The 26588-nt window shown below is 42.4% G+C and overlaps 1 protein-coding gene across 1 annotated transcript in view; it reads right to left on the bottom strand.

Annotated features, from left to right (window-relative positions):
• Positions 1 to 26588, bottom strand: part of LOC126476641 (Kazal peptide Pr13a-like) — a 79589-nt gene that overhangs the window by 36578 nt on the left and 16423 nt on the right. The window contains exon 2 of the mRNA XM_050103558.1: positions 2768 to 2923. Within this exon, the coding sequence (XP_049959515.1) occupies positions 2768 to 2923 (156 nt within the window). The remainder of the gene's footprint in view (positions 1 to 2767; positions 2924 to 26588) is intronic.

Raw genomic sequence — 26588 nt, 5'->3', positions numbered from 1 at the left:
AGGTGGTGCCCTCTCTCCCTCCATTTATCCCTCCTATCAACTCTGATCCTCACCTCTCCCTTCCTCCCTCTGTCCTTTTCCCGGGCTCCCTCTCCCCCCCTCCTTCCACCCTGTTTTTTCTCCGCCTACCCTCTCTCTGACTCCCTTCTCTCCCCCAAGTCCTTTTGCTTTCCTCTCCACTGCCTTCCCCAATCCTTTCTGCGTCCGCCCTGACCCCCCTTTTCTATGTCCTCACCCTCCATCAGCTCCCACCTTTTTCCTTGCCTCCCCTTTTTTTCCCCTCATCGGTCCAGGTCCTCCCCACACCCCCATCTGCCACAGTGTCGCCTCTATAGTGCTGTTTTAAGTGAATGTTCAGTGTTGTGCGTCCCCTGTCAGTGTTGCAAACAGCCACCATATTGTCACTAGTTGTGTTTTTTATCCCGTGCGAACAGAAACCAGACTGTCGCAGTGTGTCTTTAATTGTGCCTGTCTACTTACTGTGTGTCTTCATCCGCATCGCCAGCGCCATGTTTTTATATTTTAAATTCCACAACTTTCCGCCATTTTACAGTTTTTTACAATGTCACCGTTTTATCACCAGTTTTTATTGTTTCTGTAGGCTATAGAGAGGCCTACGCTGCTGCCAACCCCCCCCCCTCCCCCCCGGGGGGGGGGGGGGATCGAAATGCAATAAATAAAAAAAACAAGCAATCTCCACTGCAGAACACTCACCTGAAGATGGCTAAAGGGCTGCCAGCTGAAATATCGTGGCAAGAAGTCGTCGTCATCCAGCTGCAGCCTCGAAACGTCATGGAAAGCTCGTATTTTGTTTACGAAGTGACAGTGCAGAACTTTACTGAATGCCTTCCGGAAGTCAGGCATCTCGATATCAAACTGCGCTCTGCGATCTCTCGATTCTTTGCTCAGTACTCGTCTGCCGTAAGACCTTGGAGCGCGTGCTTGTATTTCCTTGTCCTTGGGAGCTGCCGCAAGTATTAATGAAACGCGACGTTCCTCTGTGGTCAGCCACAACCAGGAATTCGATTAATAGCATTCCTCATGGTTAAAACATAGTAACCCATCAGTACATCCCCGATTCTTTAAAGACTCGAAATGCCATGTACAAAAGAGCTTCACGCCCGATCACTTTAGAAATGAGTGAATGTGATTTACATGTAAGCGAGAAACAAATTAGAAAAGGTATGAAATTATGTATAAAGTTTGATGAAAGTCGCAAAGTGCTCTCACTACCAAACCCTGGATGAAAATAGTCTGGATAATTTTCGCTCCGTTTTAAGCAAAAGCTGGCTTTCTGTGCATATTAATGCTTATAGCATCATATCTCCTGTGGACAGAAGCAGCCTATCCTGTCAAGGAGACAGCAGAAAAGCACATTCTCAAAAAGAACAGCAAGAACTCCAAACGTTTATTGAGTGAGACATTGTAAAAGGAGAAGAACGAAGGAAAGCAAAAATTAAAGGGGGATGGATCAGCAATGTTTAAATTAAATGTAGAGTATCGGAAATTAGCTAGAAGAGATAAGAGTATCTTCTTAAATGAACAGTGCAAAAAAGAAAAGGTTGAAGAGAGTTGCCGAGTGGGGAAGACGATGGATCGTTACAAGAAAATTGAAGATATTAAAGGAAAATTCCAGGCGAAAATTGGTAGGATAAAAGACAGAAAAGGTAAAGATCTAATAGAAGCAGACGACATTAAAGAGAGAAGGGCGGACTATGTAGAAGATGTACATAAGAAAGAATTACATACTGATGACGATGAAGTTAATGTGATTTTAAAACCAGAGACAGACAGTTTGGAGAGCGAAGCCAAACAGGCCGTAGAAAATATTGCTAAATGCAAGGGTGTTAGCTACGATAGAATTACAGCACAATTGTACAAAATCTGTGGAAAGAATGCTCTTAAAGTGTTGCATTCAATATTTCAGAAAATATGGAGATTCAACGGTGGCCAAAAGTTAAAAGCTCAGTATTCAACCTGCTTCCACTGAAGGGAATTTCTGAACACTGTTCAAATCATTGAACAACCGCACTTATCTCTTGCTAGAAAAGACGTGCGTAAAATCTTATGAAATAGACTACAGCAGTATATGGATCGAGAAGCACCCGAAGAACAAGCCTCGATTTCGTGAAGGAAGACAACAGCCGATGGGTTATGGGAAAGGATTTCCAGAAAGGTATATATCTCTGCTTTATTGATTACGCCAGAGCCTTTGATTGCGTTAACCTTATATTATGGAACGTACACAAAAACATGGAAGTACCAGATCACCTCATTTACCTCACGCAGAATTTATACTCTGATCAAGAAGCCACGGAGAACTATATATGGAGCGACTAAATGGGTCAAAATCCAAATAGGAGTACACAAGGCTGCATATTGTTATCTAATTTATTCAGTTTTTATGCAGAGCACATTATGGGGAACGTCGGGTTAGATGAAGAATACCTGCGATAAACATAAACCATCTTAGATGTGCAAATGATGACATACTAACAGCAGAAAGTGAAGAAGAGTTAAAGATCCTTTTACTTTTTTGGGTAATGCCTTTATGTTCTGAGGCATCCATAGACTCTCTGGCAGACGAAACTGTGTGCCGAACCGGGACTCGAACGCGAATTCTGACTCTTGGCGGGTACTGTCTGCGAAAGCTTGGTTCGTGTCCCGTTCCAGCACGTAATTTAAGCCTGCCAGGAAGCTTCAGATCACCACTAGGGCTGCAGAGTATGAGGCATCCCCGTTGTCCCAGGGGCGCAGCGTGACTCACCCTTGTCCATGGTGCAGTTGTAGCAGGAGAGCATGCAGATGTTCTGGAAGGTGTCGACGTCGCCCGTCGAGTCCCTGGCGCAGACGGGGCTGGGCGACAGATCACACCTGCAGTTGCACTTCGTCGTCGACGTCGAGCGGGCCGCCTCACCCACCGCTGCAACACGTGACATCGTAAACACTACAGTGACAAACTAGTACAGTCTGTACTCTACACGAAGAGTGAGTGGCATCCCAGTAACTACACTCATGCTCATAAATTAAGGATAATGCTGATCCATGGTGAAACAACGCTCTGGTGGCCAGTTTGCGGGTTTAAATCACCTTGGGTTATGACCATGCGGTGAATATGACCTGCGGTCGTCGCACGGTGGCGCTGGCAGCAGTCCACATACGCAGGCGTGTGTTGGTGCATGTCAGAGTACGGTACAGCGAGTAAGTGTGCAGAAGTTTTCAGACGTGCTAATGGTGACTGTGTGTTGAAAATGGCTCAAAGAACACATATTGATGACGTTATGAGTGGTAGAATACTAGGGCGACTGGAGGCTGGTCAAACACAGCAGGTGGTGGTACGGGCTCTCCGTGTGCCACAAAGTGTGATCTCAAGATTAATGCAACTATTCCAGCAGACACGAGACGTGTCCAGGCGCTACAGCATGGACGTCCACAGTGTACAACAACACAAGAAGACCGATATCTCACTATCAGTGCCCGCAGGCGACCACGGAGTACTGCAGCTAGCCTTGCTCGGGACCATACCGCAGCCACTGAAACAGTCTGCAGACGACTGAACAGACATGGTTTATTCGCTGGGAGACCTGCAAGGTGGATTCCACTGATCCCTGGTTACAGGAGAGCCCGTGAAGCCTCGTGTCAAGAACACAGTACATGGTCATTGGAACAGTGGTCCCAGGTTATGTTCACGGACGAGTCCAGGTATAGTCTGAACAGTGATTCTCGCCGGGTATTCATCTGGCGTGAACCAGGAACCAGATACCGACCCCTATATGTCCTTGAAAGAGACCTGTATGGAGGTCGTGGTTTGATGGTGTGGGGCGGGATTATGATTGCTGCACGTACACCCCTGCGTGTCTTTGACAGATGAACTGTAACAGGTCAGGTGTATCGGGACGTCATTTTGGACCAGTATGTCCTCCTTTTCAGGGGTGCAGCGGGTCCCACCTTCCTCCTGATGGATGATAACGCACGGCCCCACCGAGCTGCCATCGTGGAGGAGCACCTTGAAACAGAAGATATCAGGCGAATGCAGTGGCCTGTCTGTTCTCCAGACCTAAACCCCATCGAGCACGTCTGGGATGCTCTCGGTCGACGTATCGCTGCACGTCTTCAAACCCCCCATGAAACTTCGGGAGCTCCGACAGACACTGGTGCAAGAATGGAAGGCTATACCCTAGCAGCTGCTCGACCACCTGATCCAGAGTATGCCAACCCGTTGTGCGGCCTGTGTACGTGTGCATAGTGATCATATCCCATACTGATGTCGGGGTACATGCGCAGGAAACAGTGGCGTTTTGTAGCACATGTGCTTGGGGACTGTTTTCTCAACTTATCACCAATACCGTGGACTTGAAGATCTGTGCCGTGTATGTTCCCTATGTGCCTATGCTATTAGCGCCAGTTTTGTGCAGTGCCACGTTGTGTGGCACAACATTCTGCAATTATTCTTAATTTATGAGCATGAGCGTATTAACGCTTTTCGCTCCATTACCGGATACCGTCCAACATACTTGTACCGACTTTTTGGCTTTGGCTCCATTGTTGGAGGACGCTCAATACTCTGTTATGTCATTTTTTTTCACGTAGTATGCTATCGTAAGCAGTGCAACATGCAGTGTCGCGTACTACGGACAGTGACCATCATATAGCTCTACCGCATACAGGATGAACCAAAATTTGCGCTCTCAGACGTCACACCACGATCCCTTGCATATGGACAGTATAAAAATTTGTCTAATGAAATTTCCTCCCGTGGTGCGTATTTTCGGTAGGAAACTCAAGTAGAAGAAAGGCGACTGCACAACAGTACAATAACGTGGACGAAAACTACGAGGTCAGTTCAAAAAATTCCGGAAATGAGGTTGGCATCCCTGCACACGCCTATGTTTGATGAATAGCTCCCGGTAGTTTCATTGTTGTATGTCAGTTAGTTATTGCTCAGTGCTGTATTGAGTAGAACGATGTATCGCTAAGTTTGCGAATTTCGAGACGGCAGAGTTAGAGGAGCAACGCGTCTGAATTAAATTTTGCTTGAAACTCAAGAAAATCTTTACAGAGACACACCAAATTATGCAGGAAGCCGACGCTGATGTGTGCTTAAGCCGTACTCGGTGTTACGAATGGTTCACACGGTTTAAAAATGGACGGATGGAAAAGATGAACCTCGTTCAGGACACCATTCGACGTTTACCGATGACACTCATGTCAGGGACGTCAACGATATCGTGGGTGCCAATCGAAGATTGATTGTCCAAGTGACTGCAGAAGAACGTATCATTTCAGTTGGATCATGTCATAAAATAGTGACACAGCATCTTGGAATGCATCGTATTGCCGCAAAATTCGTCCCACAGCTCGTGAGTCAGGACCAGAAAGACCTTCGTCTCGCCATCTGAAGAGCTTTCGCATGGCGCAAATGAGAACGAGATGTTCCTTAAGAGAATCATAATTGGTGATAAGATGTGGGTCTACGGTTATGATGTTGAGACCAAGGTTCAGTCTTCACAGTGGGTCGGGATAGGTTCTGCAGGAGCAAAAAAATCTCGTCAGGTCAGATCAAACGTGAAAGCCTTACTGACAGTTTTCTTTGACTTCGAAGGATCAGTTCGTCACGAATCAGTGTCAGAGCTACGAACTGTTAATGGATGGTACTATCGGCACGTGTTGAGACGCCTGCGAGAAATGTGAGAAGGAAACGGCCAGAAATGTGGCGAGACAATTAATGAGTCGTGCATCACGATAACGCAACCACACATTCATCCCTTTGGTGCGTAACTGTTACATAAAAAACGAAACCACTGTGCTGCCTCATCCTTCGTATACTCCAGACCTGACCCCTGCGGACCTTTTTTTGATTACCGGAGTTGAAAACCCGTTGAAAGGCCGAAGATTTGCAATGATAGACGGGACAAAAGAAAATTCGCAGACGGTTCTTCATGCGATCCAGCAAGAGGCGTACCAAGACTGCTGCCAGAACTGGAAATGGCGTTGGGAGCGGTGTATCAGTTGTGTGGGAGAGTATTTCGAAAGAGACCATGTACAATAAGTAAAAGGTAAGCGTAGAAACATTTTGTGGACAAAGTTCCGGAATTTTTTGGACAGACCTCGTATCTCCGCTCAACAAGTGAGGGTGTTGTACCCGTAGAATAGTGTAGCTAGGAACACACAGTGCTTCCTGGTCGGTGTTTCAATCCTGCGACCGATTTTAGAATCAAGTGAAGGAATTCACACTTGGGACCGACATAAGTACTTTTTGGCATATCAACTTTTTTTTGTTGCCTTGAGACATTATGTAGTGCTTTGTGCACCCTTGTAAATATTTTTAGTTCTACTCATTAACGGCTCTGTAATATACAGTATGTAAGCTATTTGTAAGATATTGTCAATTCTTCAGTTATCTAATTGTATACTAATTAACATTCTACGTATTTTTAATATTAGTCCTACTATGGGTGCACGATTAAGCAATACTTCATCGGTATTCTGAAACGGAAGATCTTCTGCCATGCAACATTTCTTTAATGTCTTGAAAATGAAAATTGGAGTTAGTTTTCAGTAATTGCTATTTCAAATTGTGTTTAACTTGCAATTGGTGTTTGAAGTTATTTCTACTTACATTAAAGTTGCTGATTATTAGTATGTAGTAGAGTAGTAACGTAATATATAGATGTCTAGAACCGTGATTAATGAATTCTAATAAATCCTTCAGTGAATCCCTCCGTTCTCAAGTCTGTACTATCATGTGTACCGGAAGTGACAATGAAAACCAACGAAATAAATTACTTGAACAAAGCAAAACCGTCTCTAAAGACCGCGACGTCCAAGATTGTAAAAACATACTAAAAACTTCGTTTCTCGGGTAAAACGAGCGCGCACACACACACACACACACACACACACACACACACACACACACATGTATATCCTCTCCATTACCTGTTGCGTAACTGTACAGAATGGTTCCTGGCCAACCTCTTGAATGTGTCGGTAGAATCCCTATATGAAACGTCATTAAATGCTTGCTAAGTTCGTTTTGCCAAGCTATAAAACAGCCAGGAGAAACAGATTAGTATGTTCATCAGCTACTGAATCACGTAGATCTTTACTGCTAACGTCTCATCCCGTCCATCCGTTGACTATGGTTGGTTTATTTCTGTTAATCCTTTGTTTTATATTATATTACTTTTTCGTGTAATGTATCAGCAACATCAAGGTTACTCTGGAAAAATCACAATATCCTCTGGTTGAAGTTGGGACACATTATCACACTATACTCCTGCAGTGATCTGAAGAATTCTTGTAAAATGTAAGTCATAAGTGCTGAACGAGAAATTTCAGCTATCTCGAACGCTAGCTAAACTTGGAATATCCTATCAACGAACTACCTCTGCCACAGTTGAAATATCTTTTATTAATGCAACATGTTTCGTGATTTTTTTAATTCCATCTTCAGAAGTACCTGTTAACAGACAATCTTAACTCATTCACTTTATGAATTACACCGTCAATTGGCTGCTTAATTTAGTCTATGCACAGTGAGGGCATTTTGAAATAATTTACTTTCACTTTATCTGCATACAGCTATGTCTACGGACGGTATTGCGCGTTTTGGGCAAAGATCAAACGCAACAGTGCGAGGTGATTAATTTGTGTCGTTATTCCTTTATATGATGCAAAATAAGGACGCAACTGGTCGTGTAATTCATGAATTTATTATGTTATAACATTTTATTAATAGACACACTTTAGTGAAGAACTGCAAAGGCGGCTTTGTTAATTAAACATTCCAATTTTGACAGAAATGCTTTATTGGTAACATCCTGGAAGTGACAAGCAGCCGCCGTGGTACAAGTGCCCTCAGCATAAATAAATTAATAGGTGTACGTCTGGAAGGACGCTTACAAGAAACTATAAAATAACCTTTTCTTCTACTTGACGTCCGCCTGCGTCAACCCGGCAAACAGTTACGTCGCAAACAGGTTCGCACTCAGTGATCAATGACCAAAGAAAACTGATGCAAACGACTTTCCTAACGAAGTGTTAATGCAACGGCGTTGCAACACTCTTGAGCTCCGTTGTCAAATCGAAATGAGCAGGTTAATGCCGTACAGTGCATCGTACATAGGGTGAGCTACGGATGTCATAAAACCACTTTTATTTTGAGAACGGTTCCAGATATCAAAATGACGTTTTTTGTAAATGACTATACTCTGAGAGGACGTAATTTTGTTGAGCGATTAATTCTCTTAATTCTTGTATGAATCGAGATACTGAAGGCAAGTGTCGTTTTTAAATGAAATAGTAAAATTTTTAACGGCATTCGAAGGCTAATCAACAGACGAGTGCAGTGATACAAAGCGTGTAAACGTAGCGATTGAAACTTTTCTTAAAAGTAACTAAGAAATTGATAAAACTGAGAGGAAGGACGAGCGACGTTTCTCTATTAGTGGTAACAAGTAAGCAGCCGAAAGAGAAGACGTATGACTAAATAAAAAAAATCGTGATGAAAATGCAATTTTTTCATAAAAATAATAATGAGGACATACGCATATTTTAAAATTGTTTTTGACCCCTTACTAATACTTTGGAAGCTCGCGCACAGTCCATTGACAAACACCGTATTTGACTCTGTATTTCTCTTGTATAAAGTAGCACCAAGAGGCAATATACAAGGTGTATCAAAAACAATCATCCGATTTTAAAAAATCATAAGTGTTATGTTATTTGAGCTATATGTGTGAACAACGTACTGTTGGAAAGGGCAAACTCACGAGTTTTTTATGGTTCCCGCTAGGTAGCAGCAGTGCGGAAATTTTTAAATCAGAGGATTACTGAACAATGGACCAAATAATTCAGCCTTACACTACTGGCCTCCAAGGTACCGGACCTGACTGTATGTGATTATTTCTTGTGGAGTCTTATAAAAGACTCTGTTTCTGTGCCTCCGTTACCAACAACAATGAATGAACTGAGACACTGCATAACAGCAGCTATGGGCGCTGTAACTCAAGACATGCTCGGTGCAGTGTGGGAACAATTTGAATACCGCACTGACATATGCCGTGCATACCTATGAAAAGGTATGAAAAAAACCTTTATGAGTTTCCCGTTCATGAAAAAACAAAATTCACTGAATATGTTTATTGATTTCAGAAATATAGACGTGCCAAATCGGATGATACACCCTGTAATATTTTAGCCTCGGCCTACATTCTGTCTGCATATATGGCCGCGCGGTTCTAGGCGCTACAGTCTGGAACCACGCGACCGCTACGGTCGCAGTTTCGAATCCTGCCTCGGGCATCGATGTGTGTGATGTCCTTAGGTTAGTTAGGTTTAAGTAGTTTTAAGTTCTAGGGCACTGATGATCTCAGCAGTTAAGTCCCATAGTGCTCAGAGCCATTTGAACAATTTTTGTCTGCATATAACGGCAAGGTCTCGCATGAGAGAGACCTGCTTGACCGTGTCTACGCAGCAGTAGAATATTCTGGAAGCCTTATCTCTCCATTTGGCTTTGTTGCGGCTCACCACGAATTCTCTCTTGTGACAGCCTCTTCATCTGATAGCAGCACTTGCACCTACGCCATCAATTATTTGTTCGTTATATTCTAATCTGTCATCCCCTTCAGTTTTTTCTCTTCTACAGCTCCGTCTAGCACTAGTAACAATTAGAAGGAACACATTTTTTTGAGATTGTTGTAGCTCAGTTAGTAGCTCAGCCACGCACCTCTGGAATCAAGGATGATGGAAGTCTTTGTATAGTTACGTTTTTCCGGAATAGCATTTTCGTTCTCGGCGTTCTGGAAAATTTGTCGGTGTCTTTGTAGTAATCAAGTTAAACTCTATATGGTGTGTGGAAATTTTCATTCCCCGGTGCAGCGCCCCACTAATAACTCGTCCATACATGTATCGATTCTGTAGTTGCTTTCTTCAGTGGATTTGGCTGGCAGACAGAAGAACGGAACTGCTTGACAAAGTTCTCAGTGCAAATGGAAGCTGTTGCAACAGTGACTGCAGTAGACAATTACTGAAGTTATAATCTGACTCCGGCTCGAGGCAAGAAGGCGCGAGTAGCAGCAAGCTGGAACTATACTGCCGGAAAGAAATACAACACCCTCAAGAAATGTGTTCGGTGGCACCAGGGTACGGTCAACGGTGATCACATGGCACTCAGGGAACTGGCTGTGCGCCGTCTCGGTGAGCTGGTACTCCTGTTCGACAGCTTTAGTCATTTGAACGGGGTCGCATTATGAGTCTACCCGAAATGGATGGACGCCTCGACGGATTGCTGCACGTGTGTCGCTGCCTTCAGCAGTGGTCTCTGGAACATTTCCACACCTGTAGACCAGGTTCTGGATGCCGGCATACTACAGACGGTGGACAAATGGATGTATTGTTCGAGCACTAGTAGCAGAAAAAAAAAAATTCGGACGCATATTGCACCTGCTGCTTCAGTGAGGACTATTGGGAGCCGTCTGCTTGCTGCAGGACTAATAACACGTGTGCCTCCGAGCAGGCAGCCAATGACGCAACGACACCGCCAAGCATGGCTACTCTGGTGTCATGAAAGAGCCGACTGGACGCTGGAATGGCGCTCTGTCGTCCTCACTAATGAGAATAGCTTCTGTGGGTGTACGGGTGAAGGACATAGAAGTGTACGGCACCGACACAGCGAGCGGCCTCTATTTCGAACTGCATGCACTCACGACACACAGGTGCCACCCAAGGCCTCACGAGCCATCAGTTACAAGTCGTGGTCACATCTGGTGTTTGTGCAATGTAAAGTAATCAGTGCTAGTCACACTGAACAGGTTATTGTCCCCGTGCTGATGTAATTTCTTCGACAGGAAGGTGATTGGTTTTTCAGCAGGACAACGCACGTCCACATAAGCTGCTGCTACGCAACGCGTGCTTCCTGGTTACAACAACTGCTATGGTCAACAAGAGCACCAGTTCTCTCATCAACTGCGACATGGTGGAGCGGAAACTTACGCGTGCTCCAGAGCCTGCACGAACCATTGCAACAAATGGTGCAAGATGCTTGAGACAATCTATTGCAGATGTCATCCGGCATGTCTCTGTAAGTTTGCATGCGAGAATACACACCATCGTTGCTGTCAGACGGGGTACACTCTGCAGTCTGTACCGACGCGACTGTTTGTGCACCCTTTACTGTGATATGTGTGTTTCATTTCGTCTGAATTTTTACCAAAGACTCCTACAACGATGACTTAACACTCTTTCTCTCTGGTCTAACCCTATTCAAGAGCGCAGTGGCGTCACGCGGTAGGCCCTGTGACAACCCGTCTCCACAAAACTTTGTTGGACTTGGTGACTTGCCTGCTGCAAGTCCATCCCCGTCAAGCTCCTAATCTGACCTATCCACCTCAATCGTGCGCGTTCTCTAGGTATTCGGTCGTCGACTTTTCCCCCCTATGATTGATCTTTCCACCGTCTTTTGCCTTCTAGAAATGTGACCAAAATATTTCAGCTGGTTTTAGTTGACAAGAGTCGACAGTTTTGTTCTAATGCCAAGCTGCCTCAGGATCGATTCACTAGTTCACTGTGTTGTCCATCATATTCGAAGTAATCTTCTACATCGCCGCATTTCCAAAGCATCACTTGTTAATAAAATGACCTTGTCCTTGTGAGTGTTTAATTTTTTCTGGCAGTGTACAAATGGACCCACGTCAAAAGGAACAGAAGTACATCAAATTTTTCCTATCCAGTAAATACGAGGACTGTTTCGTAACTTCATCTCCGACTGGCTTTCAAAAAAAGAAAAAAATAGATACAAATTTTAAAACAGTTCTCCACATAGTCGTCATCAAATATCAAACAAATGTCGTACCGTGATACGACCTTCATTATCCGTTCCTCAAAGTATGGTGCTACCGCTGCTGCAGCCAGTTGTTGACAAAATACTTGAGCTCATCGTCGGTCATGAAGTGCCGAGTAGCCAGCGAGGCCTTCAACTTGGGGACAGATGGTGCCAAAGAAGATGTTGAAAAATTCCTCTCACAAAAAAACTAAGATTTTCCTTCATTTTACTCGCTGTATGGGGTAGCCCCATGTCGTGAAGGAGAATTATCCCTTTAGTAATCGTCCTGCGCTGTTTGCTTTGGATTGCCCTTCGAACTTTCGTAAGCATCCTGCAACAAATCTGTGATGTACAGTATTCCCGCGCGTTGCTATCGTGAACTCTATTGTCAGAATTTCTTTGTGATCCCAAAAGCCTGTAACCATCATTTTGCGGTCTGGAAATGTCTACACGAATTGTTTGATCTTATTCGTAGAACGAGTGTCTGGACTATTTGGATTGTTCCACAGCTTCAGACTTAACGTACTGCCCCTATGTTTCTTCCCAAGTCACCAACCTATTCAGCAATTCCTCATCCTGTTGACGGTAGCGCAGAAGGAATCTCAAGGCGGAACCCATTCTTTCAACAGTAATAATTGGTAGCATTCAACCGATTTGTATCCTACAAATAACTCAACAGTGCTCTCATCATCTTTTCAGTTTTGCGAACATCGGTCGATATTTTGGTGCAGACCGTCAACAAAACTTATGATAACCCGGTCTCTCTGAAATTTCAGATACACCATCAGAAAGTTCGGAAATTATGAGTCAATGTCTCGGACGTACAGTTTAGTCACCGTTTTAAACAATTTCATAAATCACATCTGAACGTCTTCCTCCACCACCTTCATTATGCACATCAACGCAACCCCAGTCTTGAATTTTCTGCATCACACCCTCAGAATACAATCACTCATAACCCCATCCTCATACACAAGACGCAATCGACGATGAATCTCAGCGGCATTGAGTCCCTCTGCTTGCAGGAAGCTAAGAACAGAACGTATCTCGCAACTGGTGGGAGACGCAATAACATCGTCCAATTCACTCGTTTACTGCTCACACACTGACGAACGAAACAGAAAGCTAACTGACACAATGAGACCTTCACGTTCTCCTTTTACAGTTACGCAAGCTCCATGAAGCTATAACCATTTCTTTATTCTTAATAGCCGATCGAAGGTTAATTTCTGAATAGCCCTCGTACGATTTTATATAAACTGCATCTATACTAATCACAGTGGATAAAACGCTAACGGCCGCCGCGAAATGAGAACGCCCAAATAATATAGAAGGCATGTGACGTACTAAATCTCTTCGAAAGATTCAAATGTTCAAACGTGTGTGAAATCTTATGGAACTTAACTGCTAAGGTCATCAGTCCCTAAGCTTACACACTAATTAACCTAAAGTATCCTAAGGACAAACACACACACCCATGCGGGAGGGAGGACTCTAACCTCCGCCGGGACCAGCCGAATCTTCGATAGATTTCAGATGTTTCATTAGATCAGGTAAATGTGAGGCTGACAGGAAAAGCAACTGATTCAGTGATTTTTCAACAAGATAGCAGCCTACAGTCACAGAGTTAAGGAAACTGCGTGGCTGGAATGCGTAACAAACGGATCAAGTACCTGAAGAAAGAAAAGAAAATTGGGTATAACGTCTCGTAGATGATGAGCTAATTAGAGACAAAGTAATAGCTTGTATTGGGCAAATAAGGGGAAGTAAATCGGTAGTGACCATTTCGGAAAAACTACCCTGGCATGCATTTAAACTGATTTACGAAACTGCGGAAAGCCTAAATCTGGATGGACGGAAGTGGTTTCGAACCCTACTCACCCCAAATGGAAGTCCTCTGAGCGCCATCACACACGATAGTAGTTGCCTGATAATGTTACGTCACAGTCCTGATACTCTGACAGTACACCATTTACCAAGAGAACGTCAGTATCACACTCGCTGTCCAAAACATACAGGGGCTGGTAGTAGCAGTGTAATGTCGTGGGAGAAAATTATGTTGTTACAGATGACATCCTCAAAATTACGGAATAAGTCAGTATTATTGCTCATAAATGGCATCACGTCAAAACTTAATTTTCCATTGTGACTGTGATATTTGTTGGTAAGACAATTCGACGTTGTCAAAGCAAGAACGTTAGAATAGGAGAGGAGCATAATGAAGAGTGACGTTCGATTCCATCGATGCAGAAATATCCAGATGCCATCATAACATATACAACGTGCAAGTTAGAGGGCGCCAGCTCAGAAGAAAAGTAGGACTACCTCCGTATTACCAGGGATCATGTGAAACAAGGAATGAAGATTAGGGTGTGGCATCCAGTTTACGACGTTGTTATTAGAGACGAAGTACAAGCTTTGGTTGAGGAAGAAACGTAATTGTTTTGAGAAAATCGCAACAAACCTAAATTTGGATGGCTGGACAAAGTTTTGAATCCCCAACCTCTTGAATACGTGTCCAGCATCTTACAACTGCGCCACCTCACTCAGTTGAGATCGTGTAAGTTGAGCGTATAGAGGGGATTCGCAGAATCCATGTTACTACAACCGACTGTTGTTTTGCATACCGCAGGTGAGTCAACACGCTGTTGTGAAGCCGGCGTACTACTGTGAATGGGTAGTGTGTATTATGGTTATCGGCTTACCGTCGCTAATGACGTCTGTGTCAAAAGGATAGTACATTCTTTTGAAAACAGGAAGTATTCAGTGTCAGAACTCTGCTTCACGGTATTACATTTATAATTAGAAATTTAACATGATTCCTTTGTCAGATATTAAATTCCCGTCTACAGTGGATCATTAGAAACTGAAGGTTAGGTCAATTTTCATAGTTTTCAGGGTGAATTGTTACTGTAATTCACTTATCGATGTAACCATAATTCAGATGAAATCCATTGGGCATATAGTGAACGACAAAGATGTATTTAAAATGTGTATTGACTTTCACTGGAAAAGAAACACGTTTCCAAATATACCAAGTTACGCTATACTTGAAACGTGGGAGACATTACTTCACTTTACATTGGTTTGCAACCAGCATTCGTAATATAGCCTTTTCATAAGGGTCGTTGGGCGCTGTGTGCAGACGTTAAGTGTTCAATTTACAATAACGAAGCAGTAAAACTATACAATTGTTTGGTAGTGTAAATCATATACTACCTTCCACCACCTGCCAAGCTATAAAACCCACTGGGGATGCACCAGAGCCACAAACTGTCGCAATCCGAGGCCGCTGTGACGAAGGACAGCGTCACGCCGTCCATCAAGATGTCTATCGTCTTCAGTCACGTTACGAGGAATGACACAAGCAACAACATATCTAACGGCCCACAGAGCCAACTTGGCCGAGTGCGTTGGTCAGCGCCCATCTCGAAGTAACTGTTTACCCTGACAGCAGGCGCTATTTAAATATTTCGTTTATCAGAATACCCGGAGTTCTCATGTCTGTTTACTCTCCAGCTGAATTACAGGCAGATGGTGACATTTCATTGTGGCTTCATGACATGTCGGTCTGAGCCTAGGATCAATGGATTTCCCGTTTCTTGTCCGTACTTTCGGCAATCGTATGACTGTATTAATGTCTCGAGACTTACTGCATCATTACCTAATTTTTAAGATAGACTTCGTATTGTACTGCAAATTATGAATGGCGTATCCATAATTCAGTGAAGAAAACGCCCGTAGCCGGCCGAAGTGGCCGTGCGGTTAAAGGCGCTGCAGTCTGGAACCGCAAGACCGCTACGGTCGCAGGTTCGAATCCTGCCTCGGGCATGGATGTTTGTGATGTCCGTAGGTTCGTTAGGTTTAACTAGTTCTAAGTTCTAGGGGACTAATGACCTCAGCCGTTGAGTCCCATAGTGCTCAGAGCCATTTTTTTGAAAACTCCCGTACATTCCTTTCAACCTACTGCAGTCAAGCTTCTCTTCGCAATAACTACATCACCAACACCGAGTAAATTACAGTAAATTAAGGTTTCTCAGTTGAATACTGTTGAAATTTTGCAAGTAATTTCTAGCGAGATAGTAGAGATCTTTCTTTAAATTCTTACCGAGTTACTTCATTATTGAAAAGTCTTATTCTTCCTTGCATACGTTCACAAGCCCATTTATCCGTGGTATTGAGAAATTAACACACACTTCGAGAATTATTCCTGTATAATCGGTACAGGTAAGTCTGTACGAATAGATATTTTCCAGATTCTCAAACTAAATGGCGACCCTTTCTATTCCGAACTTATACCATCGTGCGACGTTAATTACTCAGTTACTTTTCCTTTATTTACGATTTAAGCTGATCCATAGAAATTGATGATTGAGTTCGAAAAGTCTCTCTGAAAAATCTATTGTGAAGGGAAGGGGAGAACATGTCTGACAGTTCAAGACTAAGTTGGTCCCTCCTGAGCAATGCAAATTTCAATAGTTTCATTATCCAGCAAGTATGGTGGCAATAATCGAGTTAATCGGGTTTCGTGCGACTCAGGTTTAATCCTCTTCTACGAACTTTAGATGTAAACCCATCTCTATTTTTACGAAATAAAGATTTTTATAACTCAAGAGATGAATAAGAACCACTGATAGATAATAATGCAAACAATAGCTTTCCAGAAGTAATGGTAGTTTACGTGTGTGAAACCGTTTAGCCATATGAAGGAAATAGTGGTGGCTCAGTAGAAATAATTCAAGCAGATATACATGTAATACAAAAAACAACTTCCAAAATTCTTTACAGAATATCTACCGAGGATAACAATTCTCCAAAAGTGGAACAATAAAGTAATCGTTATACTTCACAAGAAAGGAGACGGACAAGAAATGAACGGAACTTTAGACCTACGAGCCTTCTGTCCGTAAAATATCAGATGCTTACTAAGATTACCATCCACAGCACAGAATACTAATTAGATTTAGATCACGCAAATCGACAAGAGTGGAAGGGTAGGAAAGTGGAGCAGTAGTTTAGAAGGGACTGGGACAGTAATGTATCCCACTCCCGATCTTATTCAATCAGTACACTGGACAAGCAACCAAGGAAACCAGGGAGAAATTTCGGAACAGACATAATGTTCATGGAGAAGAAATAAAAGAATTGAGGTTTGCCGACGACGGAGATCAACCGAGAAAGATGGATACCAACAAAACAAGACTAACGGAATTTACTGGAATTAAATTAGTTTATAAAACGATACACTAAAAATAGTAGATGAGGTTTACTATTTTGGCAGCAACAAAGATGAAGATGGCACATGTAGAGAACATGTAAAATACAAATTGGCAACAGCGCGGGATAGCCACGTGGTCTCAGGCGTCTTGTCACGGACCGCGCAGCTCTCCCCGTCAGAGGTTCGAGTCCTCTCTGGGGCATGGGTGTGTGTGTGTAGTCCTTAGCGTAGGTTAGTTTAAGTTAGATTAAGTAGTGTGTAAGCTTAGGGACCGATGACCTCAGCGGTTTGGTCCCATAATACCTTACCACGAATTTTCAAATTTCCAATAGCAAAATAAAGCATTTCTGAAAAAGAGGAACTTACTGACATCGAATATAAGTTTAAAAAATAGGAAATTTTCTCTCCGCTACTTGTCTGGAGTATGGTCTCATGCTAAAATGAAACGTAAACGAAAAGCATTTCATGCAAGAAAATAGAACCTTCCAAACGCAGCGCTACGGAACAACGCTCTAGCTTCCAAACGCAGCGCTACGGAACAATGCTCTAGATCAGGGGTGTCCAACCACGTGGTCCAAAGCAAGTATTAGTGTGGTCCAACAAGTGAGCGTCCATTGCACGATCGGGAAAATCAAAAAATAAAAACCCATAAAATTCAATTTATGTAACGTTATGATAAATCGAATATTTTCAATTTGAAACTCCCGACACATGATGCCATGCTCTCATTGTTCCATCCTTCTCTTAACATTGTCACCCGCGCTATATCTGAATCCGCAGAGTCTCGTTCTTATAACCGACCGATCCGTCAGACGCGCTGGTCTGTTATCTTACGGCTACTTCAGTTGCAGCTGCGAAGCGAGAGTTAGACACGAATAATGCAATTAATACAAGAAAATTCTTTGTTATTTCTGTACAGTTGTGGTCAAGAACTTTTTTCGCTGTCTTTCTGATCACTGTAAGTAGATAGAAACTAGTGATCTTCGTGTAGATTCAATTAATGCCAATGTTTACCACCTAAAAGTACCGAAATTCTCTCATACTAGGCTTAAATGTATTAATTACATGTCTCCTCCGACTGTAACTCTTTTTTTTCGTTGCTTCAAAAAAAATAGTTTTACGTATGTTATGTGCACGCCAGAAATACTCATGTTCTTCCAGCGTGGCCCAGATAAGCTAAACATTTGGGCACCCCTGCTCTAAATGGATAGGTCGGATGATAGTGAGGAAACAAATTTGTAGCTCTACTAAGGGACCTAAGCGTTCTTAGATCACACATACAGGGTGAGAATTATTGAACTATATGGAATAAAATCATCATAACTTCTGAACAGTTTCCGTAGGGCGTTCAAACTGCATGGGTGGCCGCTGGATATGATGGGAATTAGTATGCGCATGCATGGTTTGGCTTAGCGATGAAGCCCACTTTCAATTGGATGGGTTCGTCAATAAGCCAAATTCACACATTTGGGAGACTGAGAATCCGCATTTTGCTATTGAGAAGTCTGTTCACCCTCAGTAGATGACTGTGTGGTATCCAATGCCCGGTCACGGAATAATCAGTGCGATATTCCCTGATGGCACATTGACTACCGAACGATACGAGAAGGTTTTGGAAGATGATTTTATCTGCATTATCCAAAGTGACCCAATTTCGACAAGATGTAAAAGACGGAGCTCGACCCCATCGAAACAAGAGAGTGTTTGATGTCCTGGAGGAGCATTTTGGGGACCGCATTCTGGTTCTGGAGTAACCAGAGACCACTGGCATGGGCCTCGATTGGCTGCCAAATTCTCCGGATCTGAACACATGCAACTCCTTGTTTGTGGAGCTATACTAAAGACAAGGTGTACAGCAATAACCCCAAAGCCATTGCTGAGCTGAAAACAGCCATTCAAGAGGTCATCGATGCTGTCGATTTTCCGACACTTCAGCTGGTCATGCACGATTTCGCTATTCGTCTGCACCACATCATCACCAATGACACAAGGCGCATCCAACTCATCGCAAACTAAATCCGAATATCTGTAGTGACGTTTATATGTTGAATAAAGTGTTTGCACGCAATAGTTTGTAAATAATTCACGTTTTTTTCATATAGTTCAATAATTGTCACTCTGTAGTTCAGTGTATCAAAAGAGTGTCAAATCGGTAATGGAGGGAAGTGTGGGGGTATAGAAATTGTAGACGGAGACCAAAATCTGAGTGCGGTAAGCAGGTTCAAATCGGTGTAGCTTTAAGCAGAGACGATGGGGGTTGCACAGCATAGGCTAGCGTGGAGAGCTGCAACTTCGGATTGGAGACCACAGTAACATCGACAACAACAACAATGAACAAGTTTGCTTTAGAAGTGAATGCGAAACAGCGGATGATTTATAAATCAGAAACGAAATGATTGAATTGAGAAATGAATATTGACTCAGTTTGAACAAAATCTGTAACAACATTTGAAATAAATGTAAATGATTCACCATGTGTTAGCAGCCGAACAAAACATCCGTCACTACAACAGCTTCCTTTTGACTGCATCCACCAAGACTGCTGTAGATGTTAAAGCGCCCGCTTCCGAGATGGGGAGGTGAGTCGGCCCCAAATCAAATCCGCCCGCTGGTGAGCGACGTGGATCGGTGTACTGGGGAAACTAGATGTGGTTTTTAGGTGATTTCCCACATCCCCCTAGGTGAATAGCGGACTGGTGTCCATGTCTCGCATCAGATACACGCTACGCAAATATTTAGAATACTTTCAACCATTTGAACATAGAACTTTCTCCAGACGCAGAGAGACGGAGTGCTATGATTGCGTCTTGGAGTTTGAGTAGGAAATGCAAATGAGCGTATGGCATCGTTGGCCGGGAGGCCCCAACGGGGGAAGTTCGGCCGCCAAGTGCAAGTCTTATTACATTCGACGCCACATTGGGCGACTTGCGCATCGGTGATGAGAATGAAATGATGATGAGGACAACACAACACCCAGTCCCAGAGCGAAGAAAATCTCCAACCCCGTCGGGAATCGAACCCGGGCCTGTTTGCATGGGAGGCGAGCACGTTACCACCCAACTAAGCAAGCCGACCAGTTGAGTAGGAGACGGATAACCACCCTAAGCGCATAATCAAGAGTAGCAGCCTTTAGACAGCTCAGTGAGAGATCTATAACTGAACTGTTGGCGTCAAACAACAGTGTTCCCTATCGGCAGACCTATTCGCAATAGTCGTAGCAGAAATTTTCAGACCCTTGAACTGGGGAAACCGCGTAGAAATAACTTGTTAATAAGCAAACAAGCACCGTCATTCTGTCAAAATACGGATCAATCGCGACCGATCGACAGCTGTGTCTTCCTCTGACAGCAGAATCATCTGGTCGCCGTCGGGCTTGCAGGCCTGTTGCCGCTACTACTCGATCAAGGAGCTCCTTAACTGGTATCAAGCGCTCGAGTGTACTCTCCTCCTGTCCTCCCACCAGAGACCTGGAATTACAGCGAATAGAGCCTGGGTCTCCCGCATCGCAGTCTGACATTCTGATCATTCAGCTACGGAGGCGGTCAAATAGCATGTTAACGGACCATAACCGAACCACCGTCGCTTTGCTTATAATGCTACACTGTTTTTATCTACTGCAGATAAACTACAACTAATGGAATAAATTAACAGAGCAAACTTTAAAGCAGGTATGAATATCAACTGTGATAGACATAAAAAATCGATAAACTACGATACACATCGAAAAATTATTCAAATTAGCAGTGAAGTCATATACCTATTTGACGAATCTGAATTTTAAGGATAGTTGAAGGCAGCGCTTCGATGGATGGCAAAAATATCCAACTGAATAGTAAACATGACCCCAAGCGCTTTTTGTACGGTAAACAGCATTCCCAAATTTCAATTTGTCTGGAAGTGAAGCTCTTCGATCAGTTTGTAATATCAGTTTTGGCCTTTGATGGTGAGACATGGACTTTTAATACAAAAACAGTTCGAAAACTGAGAATTTTTCTGTGAGCGATTGAGAAATGAATGTTGGGAGATCGTAGATAGAGAGCAAAACAAACCAATACTTCAGGGAACGAATTAGAGTGGAAAAGACAGTTTCGATAGTAATGAAAATGAAAATGGTGGTCGAGAAGACAGGTAGACAGCCGAACGTATGGTAGGTGGAACCAAGCAATTTCTTTGCTGAATGTTAGACATAAGGAAAGGCCGAGACGACGGCCTTATGGAAGGTGGGCAGATGACACTAGAAACATGGGGGGCAACATGGATGTTAGTTAATTTACTAGTCAGTTAGTTACATGCTCCATACATTATTTGAACGGTTTTTTATTGACATAATATGGGACAAGTAAATTTACAGAATATGTATACACGAGCAGTTTCACTGAGTGGCTACATGCTGGCCATTTATCTGTTCCTAAACACTGGCCTACATTTATCGTTAATGAAGAGGCAACTACGGTTAAAATTAGTTTTTTGTTTGTTTTTTTTACATGCTACCAATTTTAAATACAAATTCACTTAATGTCTTTAGTGATAGATGTAAGGCGCCACCGGTACAGGGAATTTTTCCATGAAAGTTAAAATATGCACTTGTTAAACCCCTTCATAGAATACAAGAAAGACTTAAATAATTATGATGCGACTTCCTTATTGACATCTTTTTCTAAAATATTCAAAAAAGTAATACACTCAAGCGTAGTCTCACAGTTAAGTAGAAGTAATTTGCTTAGCATGTCACAGTTTGGATTCCAGAAGGATTACTCAGTTGAGAATACTGTTTCCACATTCACTCGCTAAATATTACAAGCCTAATAAAATATCACCACTTGTTATTCTTCGTGATATTTCACAGGTGTATCACCGTACAGATCATTTTATTGTCATAGAAAATCTCAAGTTTTATGGAACAAATGGCTTTACACGTAGCTGGTACAATAATACTTAACAATCTGAATGAAGAAAGTTGTGCTGAATAATTCAAACAGTTTTGACGCGGGAGGAAACTTTAGTGACTGGGGAGGAATCACAAAGGGAGTCCCACAAGAATCAATTGTGGGTCCACTTCTATGGCTTATATATGTGTATCACCTTCCACTTAACTCTCAATAAGCAGAATTCGTACTTTTCAGGGGCGGCGGCAATGGAGGGGCTATGGGGCCTATAACTCCCTCCCCCCTCCCAATTGAGTATTATATTACACTGGATAAAATGACTTCAGAAATCAGTGAATATATTACTCCAACAGATTCAATCATATTTTTTTTATAATTATGTAGCAATATAGGTTGCAATGTACTTCAAACACATTTGAACAAAAGAATAAGAGCGGCAAATAGCTTACTATCTAAACTAACAAATATCATTTAACTTAAAATGGGCGTTTTATTATTTATTAATATACACTGTTACCCTGAACTCCAAAACAGTTACCAAAAACTACTTTAAGCAACACCAAATTTTAACAATTTGTCGGTGGAGGACCACAACTCTCCTTTTGTTAAGCGGTATTCCATTCCCTCAAAACCCCCTCCCCCTCCCATTAGCCCCCTCCCTCCCTTGACCGACTTCTAGAAACGCCCCTGGTACTTTTTACAGATAATTCTAGTCTTATCATAAACCCCATTAGAGAGAATGCCACAGAAGAGATTGTAAATGTTTTCCAAAGAATTATTAAGTTGTTTTCTGAATTTGAACTCTTCCTAAATTTTGTAAAAAATACTCTATATTCACTTGTGTCTAACAGATAGTCACACCAACAAGTGATGTAGCACATGACCAGGAGTCAGTCAGTGTGGTAGAATGCTGCAACTTTTTGGATGTACATGTTGACGAAAATTTGAACTGGAAGAAACATATTACTGAGCTTCTCAAACAATTACGTTCATCTACTTCTGCTCTTTTAATTTCCAGTGTTGAAAATAAAAAATTAACCTACTGACATATTTTGCACATTTCCACTTAGTAATGTCTTATGAAATACTTTTTTGGGGTAATTCACGACTTATAGAGAAAGTATTGATTGCAGAAAAGAGAGCAGTAAGAATAATATGAGTTCACCCATGAACGTCATGTAAGTACGTCTCCGAGGAGCTAGGCATTTTAACTGCGCCGTCGCAATACACACATTCACTAATTAAATTTCTCATAAGCAATCCCTCACAGTTTCAGAAGAACATTGAGGTCCATACCTACAACAATAGAGGGAAAAATGACCTTTATTTTCATTGACCCAATAACATAAAATGTCTGACAGGTAGAAAAGCAAAATTTAAATCTAATTTAAAATTATTTCTCCTGGACAACTCTTTCTATTCCATGCACGAATTTCTACTTAAAAACTGGTATTCCATAAAGAAAAAAATCTTTTATAAGTGTAATTATGAATAGGATTAAGAAAATGAGTTCATTCGTGTTAACACTACTCATGTACACTGAATCGTTCCACATCATTTCCACACAAAAAAATCATTAAAATGATCTATGGAATGTGCAATTAAGTCACTAACTAAGAAACAGTTATGCAGAAGAAATGATTTTATGTTAGATTTAAAACATCCCCTTTTTTTAGGGTATTGGGCAAATCGTCAAAAAACATTGCTGTCCCATGTCACACTCATTTCTAAAGCACTGACAACCTCAAAAATACGGCATAAAGCCATTTCTTTATTCTAGTGTTGTATGCAGTTCTTGATTTGTGACGGTACGTGACAATACTCTGTACCTTACCTCTGATGGAAAAAAAGGAATTAAAATAACGTCTTAAGCAGCTAAATTAAAAAAAAAACAAGAACACGCCCGTTAGGTCATAGTATCTGGACCTGATTGTTTACGAATCAAGCACTGGTTATATGTACGCTGCTCTCTTTGAGTAGAAATAGCCAGAATATGTTAGGGGTTTGATTCGTTTCTGTCGACAACTACCAACTATCAATCATACGACGAGCAAAAGTAGCTAAACCTAAGTGTTCGAGGAGCTCAGCATATCGCTGAAGACAGTGATGTATGAGGATGTCTAGATCAGATAGTTATAGACCAGTGGATGTTAAATTTCTGATGGGGACCATGGTGAGATAATGGCGGTGCGAAAGGAAATATTATAGACTGTAATGCCTTTTTTGTAATTTCTGTCTGCTGAACTATACAAGTCCCTCCTAATTTTGAGTCCGTTCTATTTTTAGTTACATATTCACATACATTAGACCGTCGAGAAGGAATACGAAAGTTCCCACAGTCACATGAGTAAGATGTCTGTGAAAGAAAAGCAGGTAATAGGGGATTCCCTGGCTACACATAGCTGAGAGTAGTTAACTTACCAGCAAAAGAAAGTATTTTGCACGCATTTCCTAACGGCGACGACAAGTGGCTCGTAAATATTCTTGGCGAGAGGTACGCGCAGCGTTGCTCACGTCGTTCGTAAGCTTACCCACTAGTTTGCAGTGACTTTTCGAGACCCAAGTGGTTGGAAGAGTACCCTGCGTAAAACATGATTATGGCATCTACGCTGCTAAATTACGTAGTCACTCATTAAATTTCTAATAGAGATCACAGCAAATCACTGTTCCTGCACTATTGCTCATATAGATGTACCTGTGTACTTCGCAAGTCACTGTGCAGTGAATGGCGGAGGACACATTGCACAGCTTACCAGTATCTGTTTGTTACCTTGGTCTACCTGGGTTCTGGGTGAGGGAAAAACTACTTTCTGTATGTCCCTGTTCTCATCTAAATCGCCATTATGGTTTTCTGAGTATCCCCACGCTAGACATGTGATGGTGGCACCCAGCTGTATCACAGTCTTCTTCCAAGTCTTTCCTTACGACCGTTCCCTAAAATTACGCAACTGGCTTTCGGAAGACCTATATCGTCTTTCTTCCAAGGATTCCCATTAATTTCCCCGAACATTTCCTTTACATGAAATGGATTCGCAATTGCGAATAAGGACAACCTTCAGCTGTATAATGGAATGACGGCAATGAAAATTTGCGCCAGACCGGGACTCGAACCCGGATTCCCCGGTTTTTTTTTTGTTTTTTTTTGTGAGTGGTCGCCTTACCATTTGGCTACCCGTGCACGACTCACGGCCAGACCTAAGCATACATGACATATGGAAATCTGAGTGTGGGCCAGAGCCGTGACGGATATACAAATGGTAAGGCGACCGCTCAAAAAAAAAAAAAAAAAAAAAAAAAAAAAAAAAAAAAAAAAAAAAAAAAAAAAAAACGGGGAATCCGTGTTCGAGTCCCGGTGTGGCGCAAATTTTCATTGTCCTCATTCCATTATACAGCTGAACGTTGTCCTCATTCGCAATTGTGAACTCATTTCATAACGGCTGTAGTCGCCGCAGTTCAAATGGCTCTGAGCACTATGGGACTTAACTTCTGAGGTCATCAGTCCCCTAGAACTTAGAACTACTTAAACCCAACTAACCTAAGGACATCACACACATCCATGCACGAGGCAGGATTCGAACCTGCGACCGTAGCGGTCGCGCGGTTCCAGACTGTAGCGCCTAGAACCGCTCGGCCACCCCGGCCGGCTAGTCGCCGCAGTGCCTGTTCCTTTGGACATGCATCCATGTCATGTCTGCCTGATAAGGACTGCACGCACTGCAACTGATCCCACTAGCATCGTCTACCGGATTTCCTTTAGAGATGAACTGAACTTTCCCAGAACCACATTATCCCTACATGTTACTATGACGTGACGCGCTCAAGATGTTCGCCACTAATCTTCTAATCGCATATTATCCACATATTTCTCATTTCTGTGTGCATTATACTGCCATTTATCCACATTTAATGGGAGGTGCAATCCATTACACGAAGTAGAAATTTTCTTCAAATCTTTTCGCATTTAGTGGCAGTCTTGCATCGACAATTCTTTCCTCTATCTGATGTTACTTTAGATTCTCTAGAACATTCACCGTCCAGCGTAACGTACTGGGTCCTATTAGCCAAATTTTCATCAAGGCAATCGCATGTTCACGACGATATTCCGTATGATCGTAGCTTGGTTTGTAATTGACAATATGTCACAGTGTCGAACACTTTCCAGAGGTCTAGGAAGACGGAATCCTCCTGCTCACATGGATCTATTGATCGTAAGATGTCGCGTATGAATAAAGCAAGCTGTGTTTCAGACGACTGGTTTCTCCTGAATCCTGCGTCTCTCTTTTTGAGAAAATTGTTTTCCTACAGGAGCGTTAATGTTTGGGCTTAGAACATTGTACTGTAGTGCTGTGCATCTGTTCGTTTATCTTTTTGTACACATGAGTGACTTGTGCATTTTTTTCTAGTTACGCAGGACTATTCGTATTCTCGATAAGCGTGACGCAGAAAATGATCTAATTACGCAACTTGTTCAATGTAAAATCTACCTGGAATTTAGTGTTGACTTAAAGAAGTCAGTATCGGGGTTGCTAACATTAGTATCTGTCACTTGAGAGTATGTGTATCGGTCAAACATAACTATAGCAGTATCCTCATGCGTAAATAAATTTTTTAATGCGTAATTTACGAGTGTTTCTTTCTATGTGCTGCTTTCACTTTCAGC

Source organism: Schistocerca serialis, chromosome 1 (assembly GCF_023864345.2).
Source record: "Schistocerca serialis cubense isolate TAMUIC-IGC-003099 chromosome 1, iqSchSeri2.2, whole genome shotgun sequence".
Taxonomy (NCBI): Eukaryota; Metazoa; Arthropoda; class Insecta; order Orthoptera; family Acrididae; genus Schistocerca; species Schistocerca serialis.
Note: the sequence above shows the minus strand (reverse complement) of the source record. Positions and strands in the feature narration are given on the sequence as shown.